At 47.4% G+C, this 18,880-nt stretch overlaps 1 protein-coding gene across 1 annotated transcript in view; it reads left to right on the top strand.

Annotated features, from left to right (window-relative positions):
* The window catches only part of LDB2 (LIM domain binding 2), a 149,795-nt gene extending 133,360 nt beyond the window's left edge, over positions 1-16,435 (top strand). Inside the window, exons 5-7 of the mRNA XM_036264154.1 lie at positions 8,436-8,559; positions 10,749-10,900; positions 16,098-16,435. Of these exons, the coding sequence (XP_036120047.1) occupies positions 8,436-8,559; positions 10,749-10,900; positions 16,098-16,148 (327 nt within the window). The 3' untranslated portion in view covers positions 16,149-16,435. The remainder of the gene's footprint in view (positions 1-8,435; positions 8,560-10,748; positions 10,901-16,097) is intronic.
* The last annotated feature ends 2,445 nt before the right edge of the window (positions 16,436-18,880 follow it).

Below are 18,880 nucleotides of genomic sequence, written 5' to 3'. Positions count from 1 at the left end.
TGGTACCAGTCACTTAAACAAATGCTAATCTAAGGTTTTTCTGGGAAGGTATTCTAGATGTGGTTATCACCTATAATCAATGGACTTTAAATAAAACAGATGACTATTGGGTGAGCTTCATCTAATCAGTCAAAGCTCTTGATCAAAAAGCTGAGATTGTTCAGAGAAGAGGAAATTCTGCCTGGAGTCTGAGGCATTACTTCCCACCTGAGCTCCCAGCCTGTGGAGGCTCTGCGGATACCAGACTGGCCCGTTCATACAGTCACGTGTTCCTGAACATGCTCATGCAAGGACACACACACCCTCTCGGCTCCGTTTCTCTAGCGAACGCACATGTCCGTTCCCACACAGTGACGTGCAATAACGAGGCCCCTCGGGGACCCTTCCCCCAGCCTGCATGGTCCGCGTCCGACCCATCGGGAGGCACAACAGTGGCCAGCTTTAAAAGTTATCTGAGATCTGCTCAGCGGTCGGGTGCTAGACAACACTCCTCGGATGCTTACTGGTGGCTGTGGGGTATTTCCAGGCAGACGCTGCTCCTTCCTTTGGAAGCCTTTCAGCTATTGTGCCTGAGAACTTAGAGAGGCTGAAAAAACTCGTGGATAGGGTATCTGAGGCAGTGCCCAGTGGTCAGAACAAGTTATTTATAGGAAAGGCACGGTGACTAGACATTTTAGGAGTCCATTATATTGCCCAAATCTAAATTTTAGGCAGGGAACATCCAGAACATTTTGACAGAAACGTCCTGATGAATTTTAAAATATCTTCCATGAAGCCCCTGCCCCTGGGGCTCACTTACACCCCATTATAATTAACCTGTGGGGAGCTCTTTCCATGTATGAAGACCTCGATACATACTGTAAGCGGGTTTTTGTTCGTGTGTTCCTCCTAGCAACCCAAGTAGTTAGGTCCTATTGTTATCAACTTTGCTGATGGGGAACTCAAACACCGAGAGGCTGAGTAACGTGCCGAAGGTCTGGCAGTTAGTAAGGAGCTGCGATTTGAACCGAAGCCAACTGTGCATGCTTTACCCCCACCTATGATGCCTCCACGCACCCAAAGTCCTCAATGCTTTACGTGTTGCCTAATGTCTCACAGACCAGAGTTTCCATCGGTCTATCCAAGAAAACAAAACCCGCTCCAGGTAACTGAATAGAGGAAATGTAATAGGGCAAAGACTTATAAACGTGTCGGAGCTAGAAAAGCCACTAGAGGAAGATGAGGCAGCCCTAAGATTTGCAAATGCCACTCCTGGGGGGGAGAGGGGACAGGAGGTGTGACAGTCGGGCCACCTGGTGGAAGACGGGACCATAGTGGATCTGCAGTGACAGCTGTCAGAGGGGCCATCTGAACCACGGGGAGGACAGGACACACCGTCCTTATTTCTTTACCCATGTAATACGTTGAGTAGTGTCCCTCAAAAACTCACATTCACCCAGAACCTGAGGATGTGACCTTATTTGGAAATTCACTGCCTAGCGTCTTTACAAGAAGAGAGAGGGTACAGAGACAGGGGAAAGGTCTCGTGAACTCGGAGGTCGAGATTGGAGTGACGCAGCTACCAGCCAAGGAACACGGAAGACAGCTGGGGCCACCGGGAGCTGGAGGAGGCGAGGGGGGACTCTCTTAAATTCTCCCTTCTGAGGGCACAGCCCTGCCAGCACCTGAGTTCAGCCATCTAGCCTCCAGGGCCGAGAGAACACATTCCGGTTGTTTTAGGATACCCAGGTGGTGGAATTTTGCCGAGGCAGCCGTAGCAAACCACTTCAGCCTGCTTCCCTGTCCTCCCTAGTGCCTCCAGCTGGCCAAAGCTCACCCAAAGCCAGCCGGCAAAAACAGACGGGAAATAGTGTGTGTGTGGGGGGGGGGGGGGTCTCTCCCCTGAAATACAGAGCTGGGAGGAAGGGTCCAAGAGAAGCTGGCAATGACCAGAGCACTGTGGAAGGGGTGCCCATACCATATCACGCGGCGGGGAATTCAGTCCACGGGGTCTGAAGGAAAGAGAATGAACACAGAAGCCATGAACTATCTCAGTGGGCCTGGCGAAACCCTGCCCTTGGCTAGTCCGATGGGGTCCTCTGGGGTCAAAAAAGCAGCCAGTGACCTCACTGGTCATTTACAGGCGTCCTTCCTGGAAGCCTCAAAATTGAGCTCACGTCATAGATATGGAGATGCCCACGCGTGACCTGCTCGCTCCAGGAGGATGGTGCCCCCCGCACCTGAGCAGCAGGGCTGCACTGGCCTGTCCCTGGGTCGCATGTGATAACTTTCCCAACAAATCGATTTGCAGAACAATTGAGGGAAGACAAAGGCTGCCCTGGTTGAATCTTCAGATAAAAAAAGAGGATGTTTTGAATTTGACAAGCAATCTACCTTTAATCCTATCAGGAAATAAACCCAAATCATAGTCTGATGTGTAGGGATCGCCTAGCTTCTGGGGGAACACATCTCCATCGCTCGTCCTCTAAGGCCCAGAGGAGCATTATATCTAGTGAGCCCCTAAGTCTCAAGGAGACCAAGTGATTTACCCCTGGCTCAGTGGGGCGGGGTCATTGATGCAGCCAGTATTTAACATGATACCAAATTCCATCCTCAGAGCACTGATTTTCTTCCTGGCTTGTGTTAAGGATTTACATATGCCTTTTTAAATCATCAGAGATAAGTACCATTGTTTCCATTTTACAGATGAGGAAACAGATTCAGAGTGGCTAAAAATCTTGGCCAAGAACACACTTCCCTGTGTACATGTCAATGCCACGCAAGGAGCAATGCAGAGTGGCAGTCTCTGAACTTGGCATCTTAGCAACCATTTAGCCACTGGAATCCAGAGAGGTAGCTGACAGAGCAGGAGTAAAACCCGCAGGGTTGGAGTCAGCCAATTTGGCTGTGAACCTCTTCTCTGCCCTTCAAAAGGCTGTCCAACATGGGATACATTATAAGAATCTCACTCTTTAATGTCAGCTCTGAATGACTTAGTGGCTTTGCATCTGTTTTTTCACCTGTAAAAGTGAGTCAGGAGGTGGTGAGGGTTAATGGTATATGTCAGGTACATACTCCAGAGCAAGACAGAGGTTCGATATCTCAAGTGATTATTAAGTTATGGCTCAACAAATGTTTAAGTATGCCTAATCCTGTGTTAAATAAAAGGGAGAGAAAAGTAAATATGACTTGCGATAGATCCGGAGATGAAACAGGTCCACAGGAAAGGGAAATCCCCAGTGCAAATAAAAACAGAGCTGTATGTCGATGAATAATAAGTACTACAGAGGCAAGAGTTCCTTGTGGGCGGGGACGGTCAGAGACAGGTGTGAGGTGTGCACTGGACCTCGGAAGACCTCAGTGGCCACAGTGGTGAGACTCTGTGCTTTGCAGTCTTGCTGTGGAGTGGAAATCAGCTGCATTGTTGGACACAGTGCTCAGTGCCTCAGACTTCTTTAGGACACAAAACTTTCTTGAAGAAAGAATAGTGAACAGGATTGCATCCCACCTCAAACCCCTTACGCGGCCGTGGACACATATCAGACAGCACATGGGCCACCTCCTCTGAGTGGCACTGACGTAGAGCGGAGGTCAGCCACCTTCCTGTGAATGACCACACGGTAAATATTTTGCGTTTGTGGATCACACGGACTCTCAAGCAACTATTTAACTCTGGCGTTGTAACAGAAAAGCAGCGGTTGACAGTACATAAGCCAGGCCGTACTCAGCTCACAGGCCATTCCTTGCCAGTGGAGATGATGGGAACGAGGGAAGAAAGTCTTCTGAACAAGAAGAACAGCTGGAGCTGGAGTTGGGTGAGCCTATAGACAAAGAGAAGGCAGTTCAAGCTCAGGGGATGTAATCCATCATTCCAAAAAGATGGGATTAAAATCTTGGTGGTAGACTAGACTAAGTGTTGGGATTCAGCCAAATGCCAAGCCCAGGGCACCACCTGTTCTCAGCTTCGGGCAAAGAGAGAGCCAGAAGAAGGAGTGTCAGTGTATAGCTGAGGGTCACATTTCTCCAGGAGAATCATCGGATAAACACAAAGCAACACAAAACTTTGTCTGCATGTGCTGGGCCTCGGGTGACTATGAAAAGGCAGCATCCTGGGACCGAGCTAAGCTCTCCCTGCCGACCCAGGACATGGAGTAATTGGGTATATACACGTGCATTTGTGCAAAGCATTCCACACAGAGGAGGCAATCAATTATTTATCAAATGGACAAATTCATTACCTCTAAGCCCACAGGACAAAGCCTAATTTGTCTACCATTAGCAAATGACTCCTTGCTATTAATCTGGCCAAGATTTCTATTATCCATTCATCCATCCACACTCACTCAGCAAGTCACTATTGTGGTTTCGGATTTGGGTTCCACACCCAGAGAGTCCGTGCTGGGGCCAGAATCCCAGAAGAAACGTCAGAAGCACCGGGAGAGCAAGGCCAGCCTAAAACCCTCACCAAGTCTGCAGAAAGGCACCCTTGGAGCTTTGCCAAGGTGGCCGGTGGCTTTTGGGGGTTTCTAACTAGACCTGGCAGGGACTGTACACTTAGGGGCTTCAGATGAAAGAGATCAGGGCTTGCTGGCTCCCAGTGCCCTGGGACTCCTCTCCTGTCCTCCACCCAGGGCGGAGGAGACGGAACTGGGCCGCAGCTGTGCAGGGGCTGCTGTGCACGCGTGGTCTGTGACCCTCCTTCTCAGGCCAAGGACTGGGCCACCGGGAGCTTTGCCACAGGTCCAGCGTTGCATGTAAAATTGTTCTTCAGTATTAAAGAAGCTGTTTTTTTATGTTTAGTTCCATTTATATGTGCTTGAATGGGGTGTGTGTGTGTCTTAGGGGGAAAGGCATGTATATTATAGCCTGGTTCATACTTATCACTAACCAGGGACTCTCTACCTGGAGTCAATGGATGGAGGTATCAGAGAGTTTATAAACCTCCAGATATTTTGTACAAAATTGGAAAGACAGGCTTCAGAGCCTTCACCAGATTCTCAAGGGGGACTGGGACCTCGGGGAGACCAGAAATCCTGGCTCCAGAAGGACTTGGCTGGTGACTGCGGGAACCCAGTACCCCAGCCGCCTTCCTGATCTCATGTCACAGCGCCCCAGGCCGTGGCTCTTGCCAGGACGCCCTGGCTCACTGCCCAAGAAGGCAGGCTCTTGTCTGAGTGCGTTCTGCCACCTACAGCACGCAGCCCAGCAAAGCCACCAACTCGGCAGCAGAAAGCCCAAGGCTCTGCCTCTGTGACAAAGGGGAGAGCTGAGCCCTGCCCCCAGGTCCCTGTCCCCCCCCCCCCCACCTGGAACCCTCCACTGGGAGGAAAGGTCTGGGGATTCCTGATGAATATTCAGAGATGCAAATTCCTCGGGCTGGGTTACAGCCAGGGGAAGATATTTTTACCTGAAAGGGAAAGGGGTAAGCCCGGGGGATTAGCACCTGAGAAGTGTGCTGTCCACAGCCAGAGAGGACCGCACTGGGAGGAGGACCGTAGGAGCCCGCAGGCTCTCACGGTAAATTGACCCCCACGTCCCAGCATGGCCTGTGTTCCTAGGTCCGAACAGATCCTCTTTGCCTTCTGACTTGTCCCATAATGAACACATCTGCTTCAGAAGGTGTGATTTCCCAAGACGTGTGAAGTGTGGACACAGCGTCGTTTTCCCAGTGTGCGTACATCGTCGTGAAGGGAGCTGGGCACTCTTTGAGGACAGAGACTGTGTGAGTCTCATCATCATGTCTCCAGCCCCTAACAGGCACGTAGGAGGAAGTTCAGTGAACGCTTTTGACTTCAATAGTAAGAACGTGGTTTGTTTTGCGAATAGATAATCATAGTGTCTACTATTTGTTGGACATGTTATCGCAAATTCCCACAACCCTATCGGGATGGGTATTGTTTTACAGGTGAAACCGATACCCAGCACAGGAAGTGGCTTACCAAAGACATACACCTAACAGCAGTCAAAACCCACACCGAAAACTCTCAGCTTCTACGTCCCTGCTTGTCCCACTCCACCCAGGCACCTCATGTTCCATAAACTCATTTCTCAAGGATGGGACTAGACCAAAAGGAAGTGGTTTGAAAACCTTTGTAACTTTTTTCATTAAAAAAAAATGTTTTCCCAATTCTTAGACTTTATCTGCAAACTTCCCTTATGCTCCTAGCTTAGATGCCAATGTCGTCTAAGTCTGTCTGAATCTAGGAGTGGTTGGTTCTCCTTGGATGGACAATCCGTCCTTAGCTCGATTTGCAGAGGTGACTGTGCAATCCTTACTCCGTTTGGTCCCGGCGTCGGTGGCTGGGGAAGACGGCAGCTGGTCTGTGCCTTGCACATACCTTGATTCCAGTCAGGGATTCTTAACAGAGGAACACACACACACACACACACACACAGACTTCATAGAGTTAACTACACAGTATCCCGTCCCCTTTCACAGGTCTTTCCTTATTAACAATTTAGGTTTCAAAAAGGAGTCCAAGCTTAGTGAGAAGATAGACAAGATTGAAGACATCCCTTAACTACCCCAGAGCTCATGGCTGTGCAGTCTCATTCATAGGGTTGTTGAGTGGCCGTTTCCTTGGCTCACGTTGCCCTGGTATTGGTCCGGCTTGGAAGTCTTGCTCTCGCCTTCCAGAGAAACTGCAAGTGGAAGGAGAGTACAGCTGGCCCTAAAACAGGGCTCGTGGTCTTGGCAAAGTTTAAATCCTCAGTAGGTAAAAGGGCTGAAGGATTTTTCTAGATGAAGGTAATCTTGATTATCAGTGGCAGACTTGAACGGACAGGAAAGGCATGGAAAGGGTTGAGGGTCCCAAGAGAGTGATATTTGAGCTGAAAACCATGGGATTTGTACATATCTTGCTGTCTATACTTATCTGTCACAAAGCCCAGCATGTATAGGACGGTGGCCCACAAATTTTAGTAGCATTTACCAGAATGAGCTGGGAGTATGGTTTTGTTTTTTTTAATGCAGGTCAAGGCCCCAACTCCAGACCCAGTGAAACAGAAAGAACAGGGCCTGGAAATCTGCAGTTTAAGTAATCAGCTCATTTGGTTGTTACAGAGATGTTCCTTAGAGCGCACTTGGAGAACACTGACGTAGAATGGTCCTCCCATCTTTCTCAGAATCACTCCTCAAATGCATCCATTCATTTGAGCCAAACCTAGGAACATAGAGATGAAAGGCACACTCTTGGCATTCAAGGGGTTCAAGGTCAAGTGGAAAATGTCAATAGACGCGGAAGCAGATGGTGACAAAACATGAATAAGTAAGTTCATGGAGCAGAAGGAGCTGAGTTCTATGGGAGAGCTGTAGTGAGGCACCAACTCAACCAGTACGGGGGGAGGGTGTCACAGCAGAAGTAATATGTCTTCAAGGTTAAGTGGGCATTAACCAGGAAGAAGGGAGAGAAGAATGCCAGGTAGAGGGGAGCCAGTAGACAAAAAGCAATGGAGCCTCTAGGGTGGTGTTCAAGGTGAGAAAGGGCAGAAGAGTGGGTAGAGAAGAGCTGATGAAAGTGGAAATCGCACATCTGCCTTTCATAAAACGACGTTCTTCCACGGGGGAGGGGGACACATTGCCCATGTGTGTGTATCACACTAAGTGCAGCAGCTGGGGGTTCCTTATTCCAAGTTGTGGTCTTTGTCCTCTCAGATACTCTCAATGCAGCGTAATTCTGATAAGCTTCCAACGGAGAAGGAATTCAGAAAGTCCAAGGCAATCTGAAATGGATTTGCCTCTTGTTTCATTCATTAATCTTTGTCATCAGACATCTTGGAGTAAAGGAAAGCTGAAACATCTAACCGAAAGTGACCACGTGCAGAACCACCGAGAAAGCTCCCACACTGAACACATGTCAGCGTATGTTATTGACATTATCATCGTGTGTGAAATACAAAGGAGTGCATAAAAAATTAGTGTCCATCGTGGGCCTCTGTGAGAAGTAGGATCAAAAAAAGGATCTGTAGTTGCCACTTTGTTCTTTCAAGTTTCAAAGGTGGCTTTCACTGCTACATAATCTCCATGAACTAGCCTTGCGATGCACGGTGGGTGGTTTTACAAACAGGAACAACAACAGAGTAGAAATCAGCACACGCTGTGTTCCAAGGCAGAGTTTTTTCCTTTAACCGGAGAGAACCATTTGATTTCAGAATAGAGCTGCATATATCCATCCAACTGTCTGGACAGATCGTGTGTGTGTGTGTGTGTGTGTGTGTGTGTGTGTGTAAATCACATTCAGCTATAACGTGATATTATAAATGATAGTAAAATAATTGGATTTTGTCAAATGTTGGTAATATTTCTTTTCCTCCAAACTTGTGTAGAGAAAATCAAAACCAGAGGGAAAAAAAGAAAAGTACCCTCAAGCTTCCTAATTGATTCCAGCTGTTCACATTATTTATTGCAAATAATATTATCAAGTAGTGAAACACCCACGCCTTTGAACTTCTTGCAGTTGTGTGTAATACTGGAGCCAATGCAGGAACTGATGTCGAGACATAAAACTTACAACCTCAGTCCACGGGACTGCCTGAAGACCTGCTTGTTTCAGAAGTGGCAGCGGATGGTGGCACCGCCAGGTACGACCTCGCTCTTCACTCTCGTTCTGACCGCACTTTCTGAGGCTCCTTGTGGGGATGAGATGTGAAGATGAAGGAAGTGATCATAAAGTTATCAGGAGTTTACCAGGGATATTCTCACCATGCTTTTGGACGAGAGGCATTGAATTGGCGAAGGGCAAACACGCTTAGGAGTTATCAACCATCTCACTTGCCAGACTAGGACCAGAAACCCAGGGAGGGAAATTGATTTATGAAATGTTACTGAGGAGATCTTTGGCAATGCTCAAATCAGATCCCAGGTTTTCTGTCTCGCAATTCAGTGGTAGTTCCACTGGACAAGACTTTTTTGTTTTTTATTGATTTTAGAGAAAGAGAAAGGGAGAGGGAGAGAGAAATATAAGCATTGGTGAGAGAGAAACATCAATTGGCCGCCTCCTGCATGCCCCTCACCAGGGATTGAGCCCACATACTGGGCTTGTGTCCTGACCAGGAATCAAACCAGCGATCTTCTGGTGCATGGGTCGATGCTCAACCACTGAGTCACACCAGCTGGACCCAAAATCAGTTTTGTTACTAAGCAATGAAGGAGGCCTGTGTCACAATAGGTATATGTCTCCCAAGTTCATGAATCTATTACCATAGCGACCTACTATCAATGGAAGTCATACAGCATATGCAATTTAGGTGTATTTTCTCAAAATTTCATGAAGAAAGTCTAGATATCATAAAAAGTATCATATTTCGATTTTGAGCTCAACTGAAGAAGATGCTTGTCAGGGGAACTCTGGGTATTGGCTTGACTTTAGAATGTGCTACTCAACTCTCTCCAACCCCATGAGCTAGAAGAGTTCTATTCCCTTGTTTCCATAGTCTTCCGAAAAAGTACCACCTATGGATAGAGATGTTGGGCCCTTTGATGAAAATATTTAAATATAAGAGACAAAATATTTCTGAAAGAAGAAAAGGTATATAATTAGAAACATAATTCACTTCTTCATCAAAAGTCACGAATAATTTGGTAGGTGAAGCAATCTTTGAAATGAGCCTTAAAGGAAGTTCTCTCTGTCATCCATCCGAAAATGCTACAAGGCCCTCTTGTTTAGTTTCAGCATGGCCCTGGCTTGTCTACTCTCCATCAGAGTTGAGTCTATAGTAGGGTTAGCAAAAATGATACTCTTACCTGCCATTCTCAACTTATTTAGTAACTGCCTAGAAAAGGCTTTGAAGACTAACATTTACAAGACAAAGATTATGTCATTACTTAGTCAATAAGAGGTGCTACAAATATAAAATGGTTATGACATAAAAACATTAAAAATAGAAAATAAGAATATGGTAACACTGAGTAATGCTCAATACATAATAAATGGATGTATAACATCCCTCTTACCACACATTACCATGAATCCCTATATTTTCAATAAGATGCTACCCATTCTTTAGGTGTAAAATATTTTTATTTCCAAACAGGCTTTGCTTGAAACGGTCTAGCTTCCCTTCATTATATACTAGCTGTAGCATACTAAGTTTGTTTTTGTTTGTTTGTTTTCAGAATTTTTAGATTAGTAGCATTCTTCAAATACCATGATCTGAACCATGGAACTTGGGCACCATACTAAGCTTGGTACTCTCCGAGTTTTGCATTCACCGCTGATAGAACTGGCACTTCCTCTTCTTTTTAGTTCAGCATTTCAAGGTGTAATAGAGCTGAGCTGCAATGCAACACTCGGTCAGTAGGTGCTGCCGTTCCACACTGGCTCACTAATATAACGAAGTTTCTACTTTTTCTCACACCTTGGAGGAACCCTAGGGATCCCAGAATGCTCCTTGTTTTTTATAGAGAAAACGTAAACAAGAGAAAAAAAATCTTTTCCCAAATTTTATAAAGGTAATTATCCTTTTAATTCAACTATGAAAGTAGTATTTGTAGCTTACTCTTAACATATATTAATAGATTAAAGGCATGTATATGAAATTAGAAATAACAATTAAATGCAAAACATTTCATCGAGCTGCAAAGGAAAGGAGTTGCACACGTTTTGTGCTCAAAATCAGCCAACAGCTGTGCCCTTCTGTTTTTTGCAAAGTTAAAAGAAATGGAAAATATGTAAAGAGGCTACTCCTTTTCATTTACAAAAGCATCGACAGAGGGACAGTATCTGGTGGCTGACCTGGACCTGACCCTCCCTCCCTTTTCCATCTTGCAGCAGAACCCACAAGGCAACCGACAACAAAACGGAGAAAAAGGAAAAACTCCACCAGCAGCACATCCAACAGCAGCGCGGGGAACACGGCCAACAGCGCCGGAAGCAAGAAGAAGACACCGGCCGCCAACCTGAGTCTGTCCAGTCAGGTACCTGTAAGTCTCGCTTTCCTTTTAGGCCCGAAATCCTGCCTTTGCCTGTCCTCCACCGCCAGGGGCCCATGTTCCAGTCTCTTTCAGTTGCAGATATATTCTGGGCAGGAGGGGGGGGAGGGGAAGGCAGGGCTGGGGCTGGGAGGGGAGGGAGGAACTCTGCCATGGAAACCTTCCCCTGCAGGCTGGGAATTGGAAGGGAACATTAAGAGTCTGTGCTGCAATAGGACCTGAATTAAAAAGCCATCAGAGTCACAGGCAGGAGATATGTCATTTAAGGTTTAATTAAAATACCACTTCGCAGTGTGCCCAGTGGCATGTGAGGGGCGCTCGCACGTCAGTGAGACCCTGTGCCCCGCTGGGGGTCAGCCCTGGCGCTCAGGCTTCCTCTGGGAACAGGCCTCCCGACAAGGGCGCCCGCTCTTACTTTGACACCTCGGTAATTAACGCGGACACTGAACATGCAGCTCATGGGCTTCCCGTTACCCACCCTAGCTCACAGTGGAGGAGGGTCAGCCCCTGGTTTGGTCTCCACTCTCTTGACCTCTGCACCCCCTTCTTTCATTTCTGGGACTTGGCAAAGGAAATGGGCCACTTGGAGGGAAGCTGCTTTGAACTCCGAAGCGGACAGCCGAGGGGCATTCCCAAACAGGGCCAACTGTACAGAACCTTCTCCACCGTCTCTCATTTCTTTCCGATTCTGTCCCTTCTGCCTAATTTCCTCCAAAGTCCCCAGGCTGGGATTGGACCACTGATCACTTTAAAATGTTTACATTCCTTTAAGCGTTTGCTGTCTCTTCTCCGCACCACGACTGCGTGGGCTGCCTTTCTCTGTCTCATCCCCCGTCAGCGGGTGTCTGGCTGCCATGGAGCCCGACACTTTCTGGTGCTTTATGGAGCCCCTCCAGACCCCGCGTCTTCAGAAGTGTGCCCTATTTCATACTACTTCCCTCAGCCAACACAAGCTCACCTGTCCCTCTTTCTCGCCTTTTCCCCTCCTGGTCTGTCGTCACTCTTCATGTTCTGAATCTGCTCCATCTCTCTCCGTGGGAGAGTAGACCTTTCTTTCATGGTGATTCTCCATCTCTCCATGTGTCCTTCAGACTGTCCCCGCCCATTCTCACTCATCTTCCATCGGTCAGTTCTCTGGCTAAAACCAGCCCGTCAGTACCTGAGAATCACTGGGCCCCTGGGACTCGGCGGTGCCCACAGACAGAGTGTGGTCTGCCCTCGTTGAGTGGAAGGGTCAGGAAGAGAGTGCCCAGCCTGTGGGGAAGGTCCCGTTCAATGCTAAGCCACTAGGAACTGCAGTCCTTAAGTAAGGCCAGAGTTACCTCTGGAGTTTGAACTGGTTTATCGCCCCTAAAGAGTCAGGGAAACAATATATCAAAGGAGAAAAACAGAGTCTTTTTATTAAGGGACCGATACGTTATTCCCACTCCAGGTTAAATCAGAAAATGCAGAGAGAAAATGGCCTGATATAAATAAATCAACCCCAAAAGTCCACATAAGTAATCGATTTATTCACCTACTCCTGAAGTTTGAGAAACTAACATTTGTTAGTTTTCTTTAGTACATGAGAAAAGTACATTCCAGAGAATTCTGAAACTGTGGCATAGCTCCTTACAGGCACCGTGGCTACAGGAATTCAAATCAGTTCAGTGAGTGGTTTCTCAGCCCCTACAATGCCCCACACTATACTAGGTATTGGCAATACCAAGATTTTTTTGAAAAGGCCCCAGTCCCGTCATCTAACCATGGGAGGGCAGAGAGGTTCCCCTCTCCCGCCAGCTCAGTCTCCCGATGTCAGCTCACAGGATGGAGAAAGATTTTGCGCCCCAGGCTGGGTTTGGTGGGCCACCCATTAGTGATGTCTGCCTTGGGTGTACTTGACCTCATGCATATTTTGACATCCCGGGCCCGGTCAGAATCATTTCCATTTTATTTTAAAGAGCTCTTAGGTCATGTTGCTCCATCACGCTTCGGTCCTCCAATCCAACAACTGGATCTCAGTGGAAGACAACTGTCAAAAGGATTTCTAATGAGTTGAGACCCTTTGGACTTTAGGATGACAAGGCACGTGTTTAAAGTGAGGATAGAATTTCAGCACGGTCCCCACACTATGCAATTAAAGATGTTTTAATTATGTAAAACTTACAGAGGGTCTAGAGAGGCAGGGAAGGCAACCAGGTTAGGAAAAGGCGCAAACTTCTGTGTGTCCTCCAATGGAAGAGATGTTAAATGGTGAGCATTGGCTCGTAGCGATCACAGCTTGTAATCTGGTCTACCCAACTACCAACGATTTTACTGCTTAAATAGAAACGCGATCCGCAGACATGGCTGCCTCGTCCAAAGGCATGACCAGATTCGGTGTGCCACCACGACCACAGCCGTGGTCCGCGTGGCTGCCGTGGCAGCACTGGGTGTGTCTGGCGAGGACTAGGGTTTAATCCTTGGATTCTGCTTCTCACTCCATGAGCAGGGGCTAGGAGCCATCCCGAACTGCAGCCTCAACCCTGGGAGGGATGGAGACCTGTGTCATTCAACAGCAGTGACCCCTTCTGGCCAATTTAAGGAGAAGCATTGAGGGGCCCTGAAAGGAGTCACTTCCAGTCCTCCTCAGAGGTTGGTGGTCCTTGCACGGGGGATTGATTAGTGAGAAGATGTGACATGGGCAAAAGCTGGTGGCACCTCCAGGCCTCTGGCAAAGAGCAGAGGTCTGCCTTGTGGGGAGCTGAGGGCATACGGGATACTCTCCGCTGGCCCGGTATTGCCTGCTGGGAACACACGGATAGCAGAGATGGGAAGGGGGACTTTTAAAGATGTGGAGGGTGGGGAAAATGATGCCAATATCCCCTAGTTCGAGGCAGCCCAGGACATGCATTATGTCTCCTTTTGCTTTGCGTGAAGATAACTAGCCAGGGTTGCTTGAGCGGAGACCTACCCTAGTCTGGAGGTTGAGATATAAAGTCCTCAGCACACATCTCTTTGATAGCTTGCTGTCTATTAGTCACACACACACACACACACACGCACACACGTATACACGATTGTGTATCCGGCTAAGGATATGTCTTACAATCACTAAGGCAGCGTGGCATCTCTCGGAAATGTGGACTGCTTAAAAAATATCTGTGCCTGGGAATCTTTCCCAGCTGTTCTTAGAACAAAGATCCACCAAACAGATCACAAGCCGGTGTCAGCCCCCTTGGAAGAGATTCAAATCACTATTTTCATAGTACTTTTCTTGAATGACTGTTATTTTCAGATACAATGAAGGCATCTGGAGTGTTGGGAACTTTTTTTCTAATATCACGCTTAAGTTGGCTTCTTATTTTTCTCCACTTTTTCTCGTTATGCTTGCCTCCTCACCCTCTCCCAGCCTCTCTTGATAACTCAGACTCACAATACTAATGCACACCCACGCGGTGGGGTCTAACATTTTCCTCCTGCCCGGTGACACCTTACGCATGAGTCTTCTGAGCCCTTCAAAGTGTGCTGCACATTAAGTCACGAAACGAGGTTACCCCTCACCACGTCCCCTTCCTGGTCTCGCTCTATTTTTTCCACCTACCTTTTCCTTGATCATAAGCTTCTTCTCCTAATTTCCTGTAACTAAGTGGCATTCTTTTATCCTGAACGTCCCCAGTGGCTCATGTGGCAGCTGCCCTGGCTAACCAGATAACGTTGGCACCTCTGCGGAGGCCACTTTCTGTCTAAAATCACGTCAGCTTTCCTGCCCATCACATTCTGTGTCTTTTGCATCTCAGCTTAAGAGTCCTCCTGAGTCTCCTAACATGTCAGTATCATGTCTGGCTCTTCGCGGCATAATAAGCACAATCCTGGAAGCACACATCTGATTATCCCGCCAGTACCTATATTGCTGTGGGTACTCAGTTTATATTTTAGGCATTGACTTCATCTGGGACATTTCTCTTTAAAATCATTTTTATCAAATCACAAGAATGATTAGCCAGAAAACACAGTTTGGAAACCTATTGATTGTCTCCCCATAAGTCTGAGGAAATCAACCCATCAATCAAGCAAAGTTTTCCATCCCAAAGTAATCCAGGGGGTCGTGCAGGGATCTGTCCACTGGCACCTTCAAAGTTCTAGATGGGGTCAGAGAGCCTCTGGGCCTTCTCCTGGCCTGAACACAGGCAGTATTCTACTATACTGCCCCAGGAAAGCCCTCTCCTGCTCCAGTGAAGAGAAGTTTTGCCCAGTTGTCAAGGTGTTTCATCCAATTAGCCCCCCGCTCAGGGAATGCACCCTTACAGCTCAGAAGCAGCTGGGCACGCTCCTGGAGTCTCTGCACCTTTAAGTAGACTATTGCTCAGAGCCTGCCCAGCAGTCTCTACCTGGCAGGCGTCCTGTCCCACACCCAGGTCACCCACCAGCCCCATAGGTCCCCTTTGAACAAAGAGGCTGGAGCTGGGCCCCGGGCACCCATCCTGCTCCCATACCCTTGTGCCTCTCCAGCAGTGGCCTCCACCTGCTCCTGGCTACCCTAGGTGGCTCCCTTGTTTGCACGGAAGGACAATTTGCACTTAAAGGAGCGATCGGATGGATTCTTCTTGCACACTTCCATTTCTGATGACTAGCAGCTTCATCAGTGTAATTGTAATTAGCGCTCTTCATCTTCCTTTATGGCACCAGCTGGACAGCCTGGTTCTCCTCACTGCCAGACTGGTGGCAGGGTTGCCTGTGTGGGGATAGGTGACGAGCACCGTGAAATAACAGATGGTAAATTCAGGGCTTGTTGGCAATCAGCAGGTTTTTGCTAATGACTTAATTAGCTATGCAAATTGTCAAATCAGTGTGAACATTGTTTTTATCGAAAACTTTACCTAAATTAATTACCATAATTAAGTAGCAGAATGTCAAGGATATTGGCTGCATCCAAGGGCCTGGCTGAATAGAGAAAAGAGATTCTGTCTTCAATGGAAATGTGTCCCATCCTCAGCACCGAGGAGATGCTATTCGGAAGGGGTTTCGTGAATGTTCCAGAACCGCATCCTCCCCATGTCCGCTGCTAGTTCCCAAAGCCATTCCAAGGCCGGGAGTCAGGGCAGATTTTCGGAGGTTTTGAAAAGCACCCCGCAGAAGGTTCCACACCCCTCTCCGAAGTCCCCAGTGTCGGCAAGTTAAAAGCGTGGATTTTTTTAATTTTGAAAAATCCATTTTTTTATTTCTGCAGATTGCTAGCATTGCTCGTTCTCCGGTGTCAGGCTGCTCACTAAGGACATAAACTCGCGTGGTTGTTACCCGTCAGGAGGCGATGTTTATTTCCTGTAGAAATCAAATATGCATCTCGGCCCCCGACATTGAGACTTGACCCCGGTGTACAGCACACGCGCGTGTGTGTCCTAGGTCCCCCAGCTCCTCCCACTAGTGTTTTAAGCTGAGCTTCTCTCTCCCAAGGTTTCCCTGTAATAATGTCAGCTGCTGTTCACAGGATGTGATGGTGGTAGGAGAGCCAACTCTGATGGGAGGTGAGTTTGGGGACGAGGACGAAAGGCTAATCACTAGATTAGAAAACACGCAATATGATGCGGCCAACGGCATGGACGACGAGGAAGACTTCACCAGTTCACCCGCCCTGGGAAACAGCAGCCCGTGGAACAGTAAACCCCCCGGCACTCAAGAGACCAAATCAGAAAACCCCCCGCCCCAGGCTTCCCAGTAAGCTTGACCTGGAGCCCACTGTCAACGGCCCGTGGGTTACGCTCACTATTGCAGATCCCTACTCGCAGGAGAGGAAGGAGGGGACCTAAAAACTTTTTCACGCAAATACCTATTTCTAAACCACAACGATCTGAGTTTCTTTCTTCCACTTTTTTTTTTTTTTTTTTTTAACTGAGCGGATCATCCCAAATACACGTCCATGACCCTTCCCCGGAGGCCTTCACAGGTGACATAGATACAGGCACTGATCGTAACTAACAAGAGCAGAGTTAGCGCTTCTCCCGACGCGGTGTTAACCACACGCTTGTCCATTTCCTTTTCCCTGCATCCCACGGAGGTCGTATCGTCAATAAGCCCTCAGTGCTCAGGATCTCATGATATGCCGAACCCAGCTACAGATGACTTTTTAATATTGTAAAATATTTTCTGCTTTTTGACTTGCATCTGAGAGTTTCTTGTTTCAGTAAAAAAAGAAAAGAAAAAAAATCCGCTTTTGGAAAGTAATTTAAATGTACCCCCCACCCCTTCACCTTTTCTTTCATTGGGTAACAGCTAAGAGGGCCCAGCAGGGTAATTTATGGGCGAGCTAATGTCGATTGGTTCTCTAGCCCGAGTCGGTTCACTTGAGCCCGCGTGCTGAAACAAGAAATGTCTTTTTGTCATCAAAGACACCAAGGCAGTTTTCATGTAAGAGAGACACTTGGCCCCTTGAGAATTTATGCATTTGTAAAATTGCTGTTGATCCAAATATTTTCAAGCCATGTAATCCATTACTTTTGTGGGCAGTTTAATAAATCTGAAACTCTTTGGTGTTTTTTTATTGTATCTGAGTTGACCGTTGTTTCTTTTCATCATATATTTCTTGTATAATATTTTGTAAAGCCCTCGCCTGGTTCTTTTATGGGGATTTTTTTTCTTTGGGGGCAATGCCAGTGTATTTATGTGAAACTTTATAAGAGAACTAATTTTTCCATTTGCATATTAATATGTTCCTCTACACATGTAAAGACACAGTGGCTCCGTGTGTTATAAAACAGCTGTATTTTATGTATGCTTTACTGATAAGTGTGCCAATAATAAACTGTGTTAACGACCAAAGCAGTGCGTCCGGCTGTTTCTTAGCACAGTTAGAGAAATCTGCCCACAGTTATGAGAAGGATTGAGCTTGAATTTATTGCCCCAACGCCAAGAGGAGTGGAATTAGAAAACCTGTGCCATCTTTGATAAAGTAGGGATTCTTTCCCTGCTCACCGCGGTCTGCGTGGGCAGACACGGGAGCGCCTTCTCTGCGGGGCACTGTGCTGCCCGAGGACACAACAACGAGAAGGAAGGACTGGCCGGTGCTCCTGGAGGTGACCACATGGAAGGGCAGTGTCCTCCACATGCTGACTGCTTACTCTGAACCAAACAACTCGACTGCAGCTAGTCCTTACCACTCCACTAAGTAGGCATTAGTATCCCCATTTTTAAAAATATTTTATGATTTTTTGAGGAAGAGGGGGAGAGAGAGAGAGAAACATCAATGTGAGGGTGAAACATTGAGCAGCTGCCTCCTGCATACCCCCTACCAGGGATCAAACCTGCAACCCGGGCATGTGCCCTGACCGGGAATCAGATCAGCAACCTCTCAGTGCAAAGGATGATGCCCAACCAACTGAGCCACATCGGCCAGGGCTAATATCCCCATTTTTATAAATTAGTGCCTCACTTGCTTATTTTTCTAAAAAAAGTTTTCTATGCAGACAATATGGAAAATTTACTTGAGAACTTTTTTGTCTAAATAACTTTTCTTATATTTTCCCACTTTGTACCCATGAGGAAGATGAGAGAGAAAACCTGTTAGCATTAACGGAGTGTGTCGGGCAGTTTTAATGTATCATCTCAGCGAATCCTGGAAAGGAGGTTTGCAGAAGAAAAGCGTAGCTGGGACTTGTGTCTTAGGCAGGGATTTCCAGCAGCAGAGCCTGAGACCAGGATCCCAGGACACAAGATTCACTGAGGGACTGTTCTTCATGGGGGAAAATCTTTAAGGGGGTGAAGGGAGCCTAATAAAGAAGGGGAAAGAGCCTAGAAGAGCTGTGGATCAGGTAGTCTACTGCCTGCGCCGGGCCCTGGGGTGGGCTCACAGCGTAGACCTCACTGCAGAGCTGTCCCCTCCTCCGCTAGCTGTCAGATGTTTGTGAGCCTGCATCAGTCAGTCCTTGGGTGGGGCCATCCCTGGGTGTGCGGGAGATTGTGACCTTCAGAGCAGTATGGCTGCCACTGGCTAAGGACATTTCTGCAGAGGAAGCCAAC

The sequence above is a fragment of the Molossus molossus genome, unplaced genomic scaffold, assembly GCF_014108415.1.
Source record: "Molossus molossus isolate mMolMol1 unplaced genomic scaffold, mMolMol1.p scaffold_m16_p_1, whole genome shotgun sequence".
NCBI classification, from domain to species: domain Eukaryota; kingdom Metazoa; phylum Chordata; class Mammalia; order Chiroptera; family Molossidae; genus Molossus; species Molossus molossus.
Note: the sequence above shows the minus strand (reverse complement) of the source record. Positions and strands in the feature narration are given on the sequence as shown.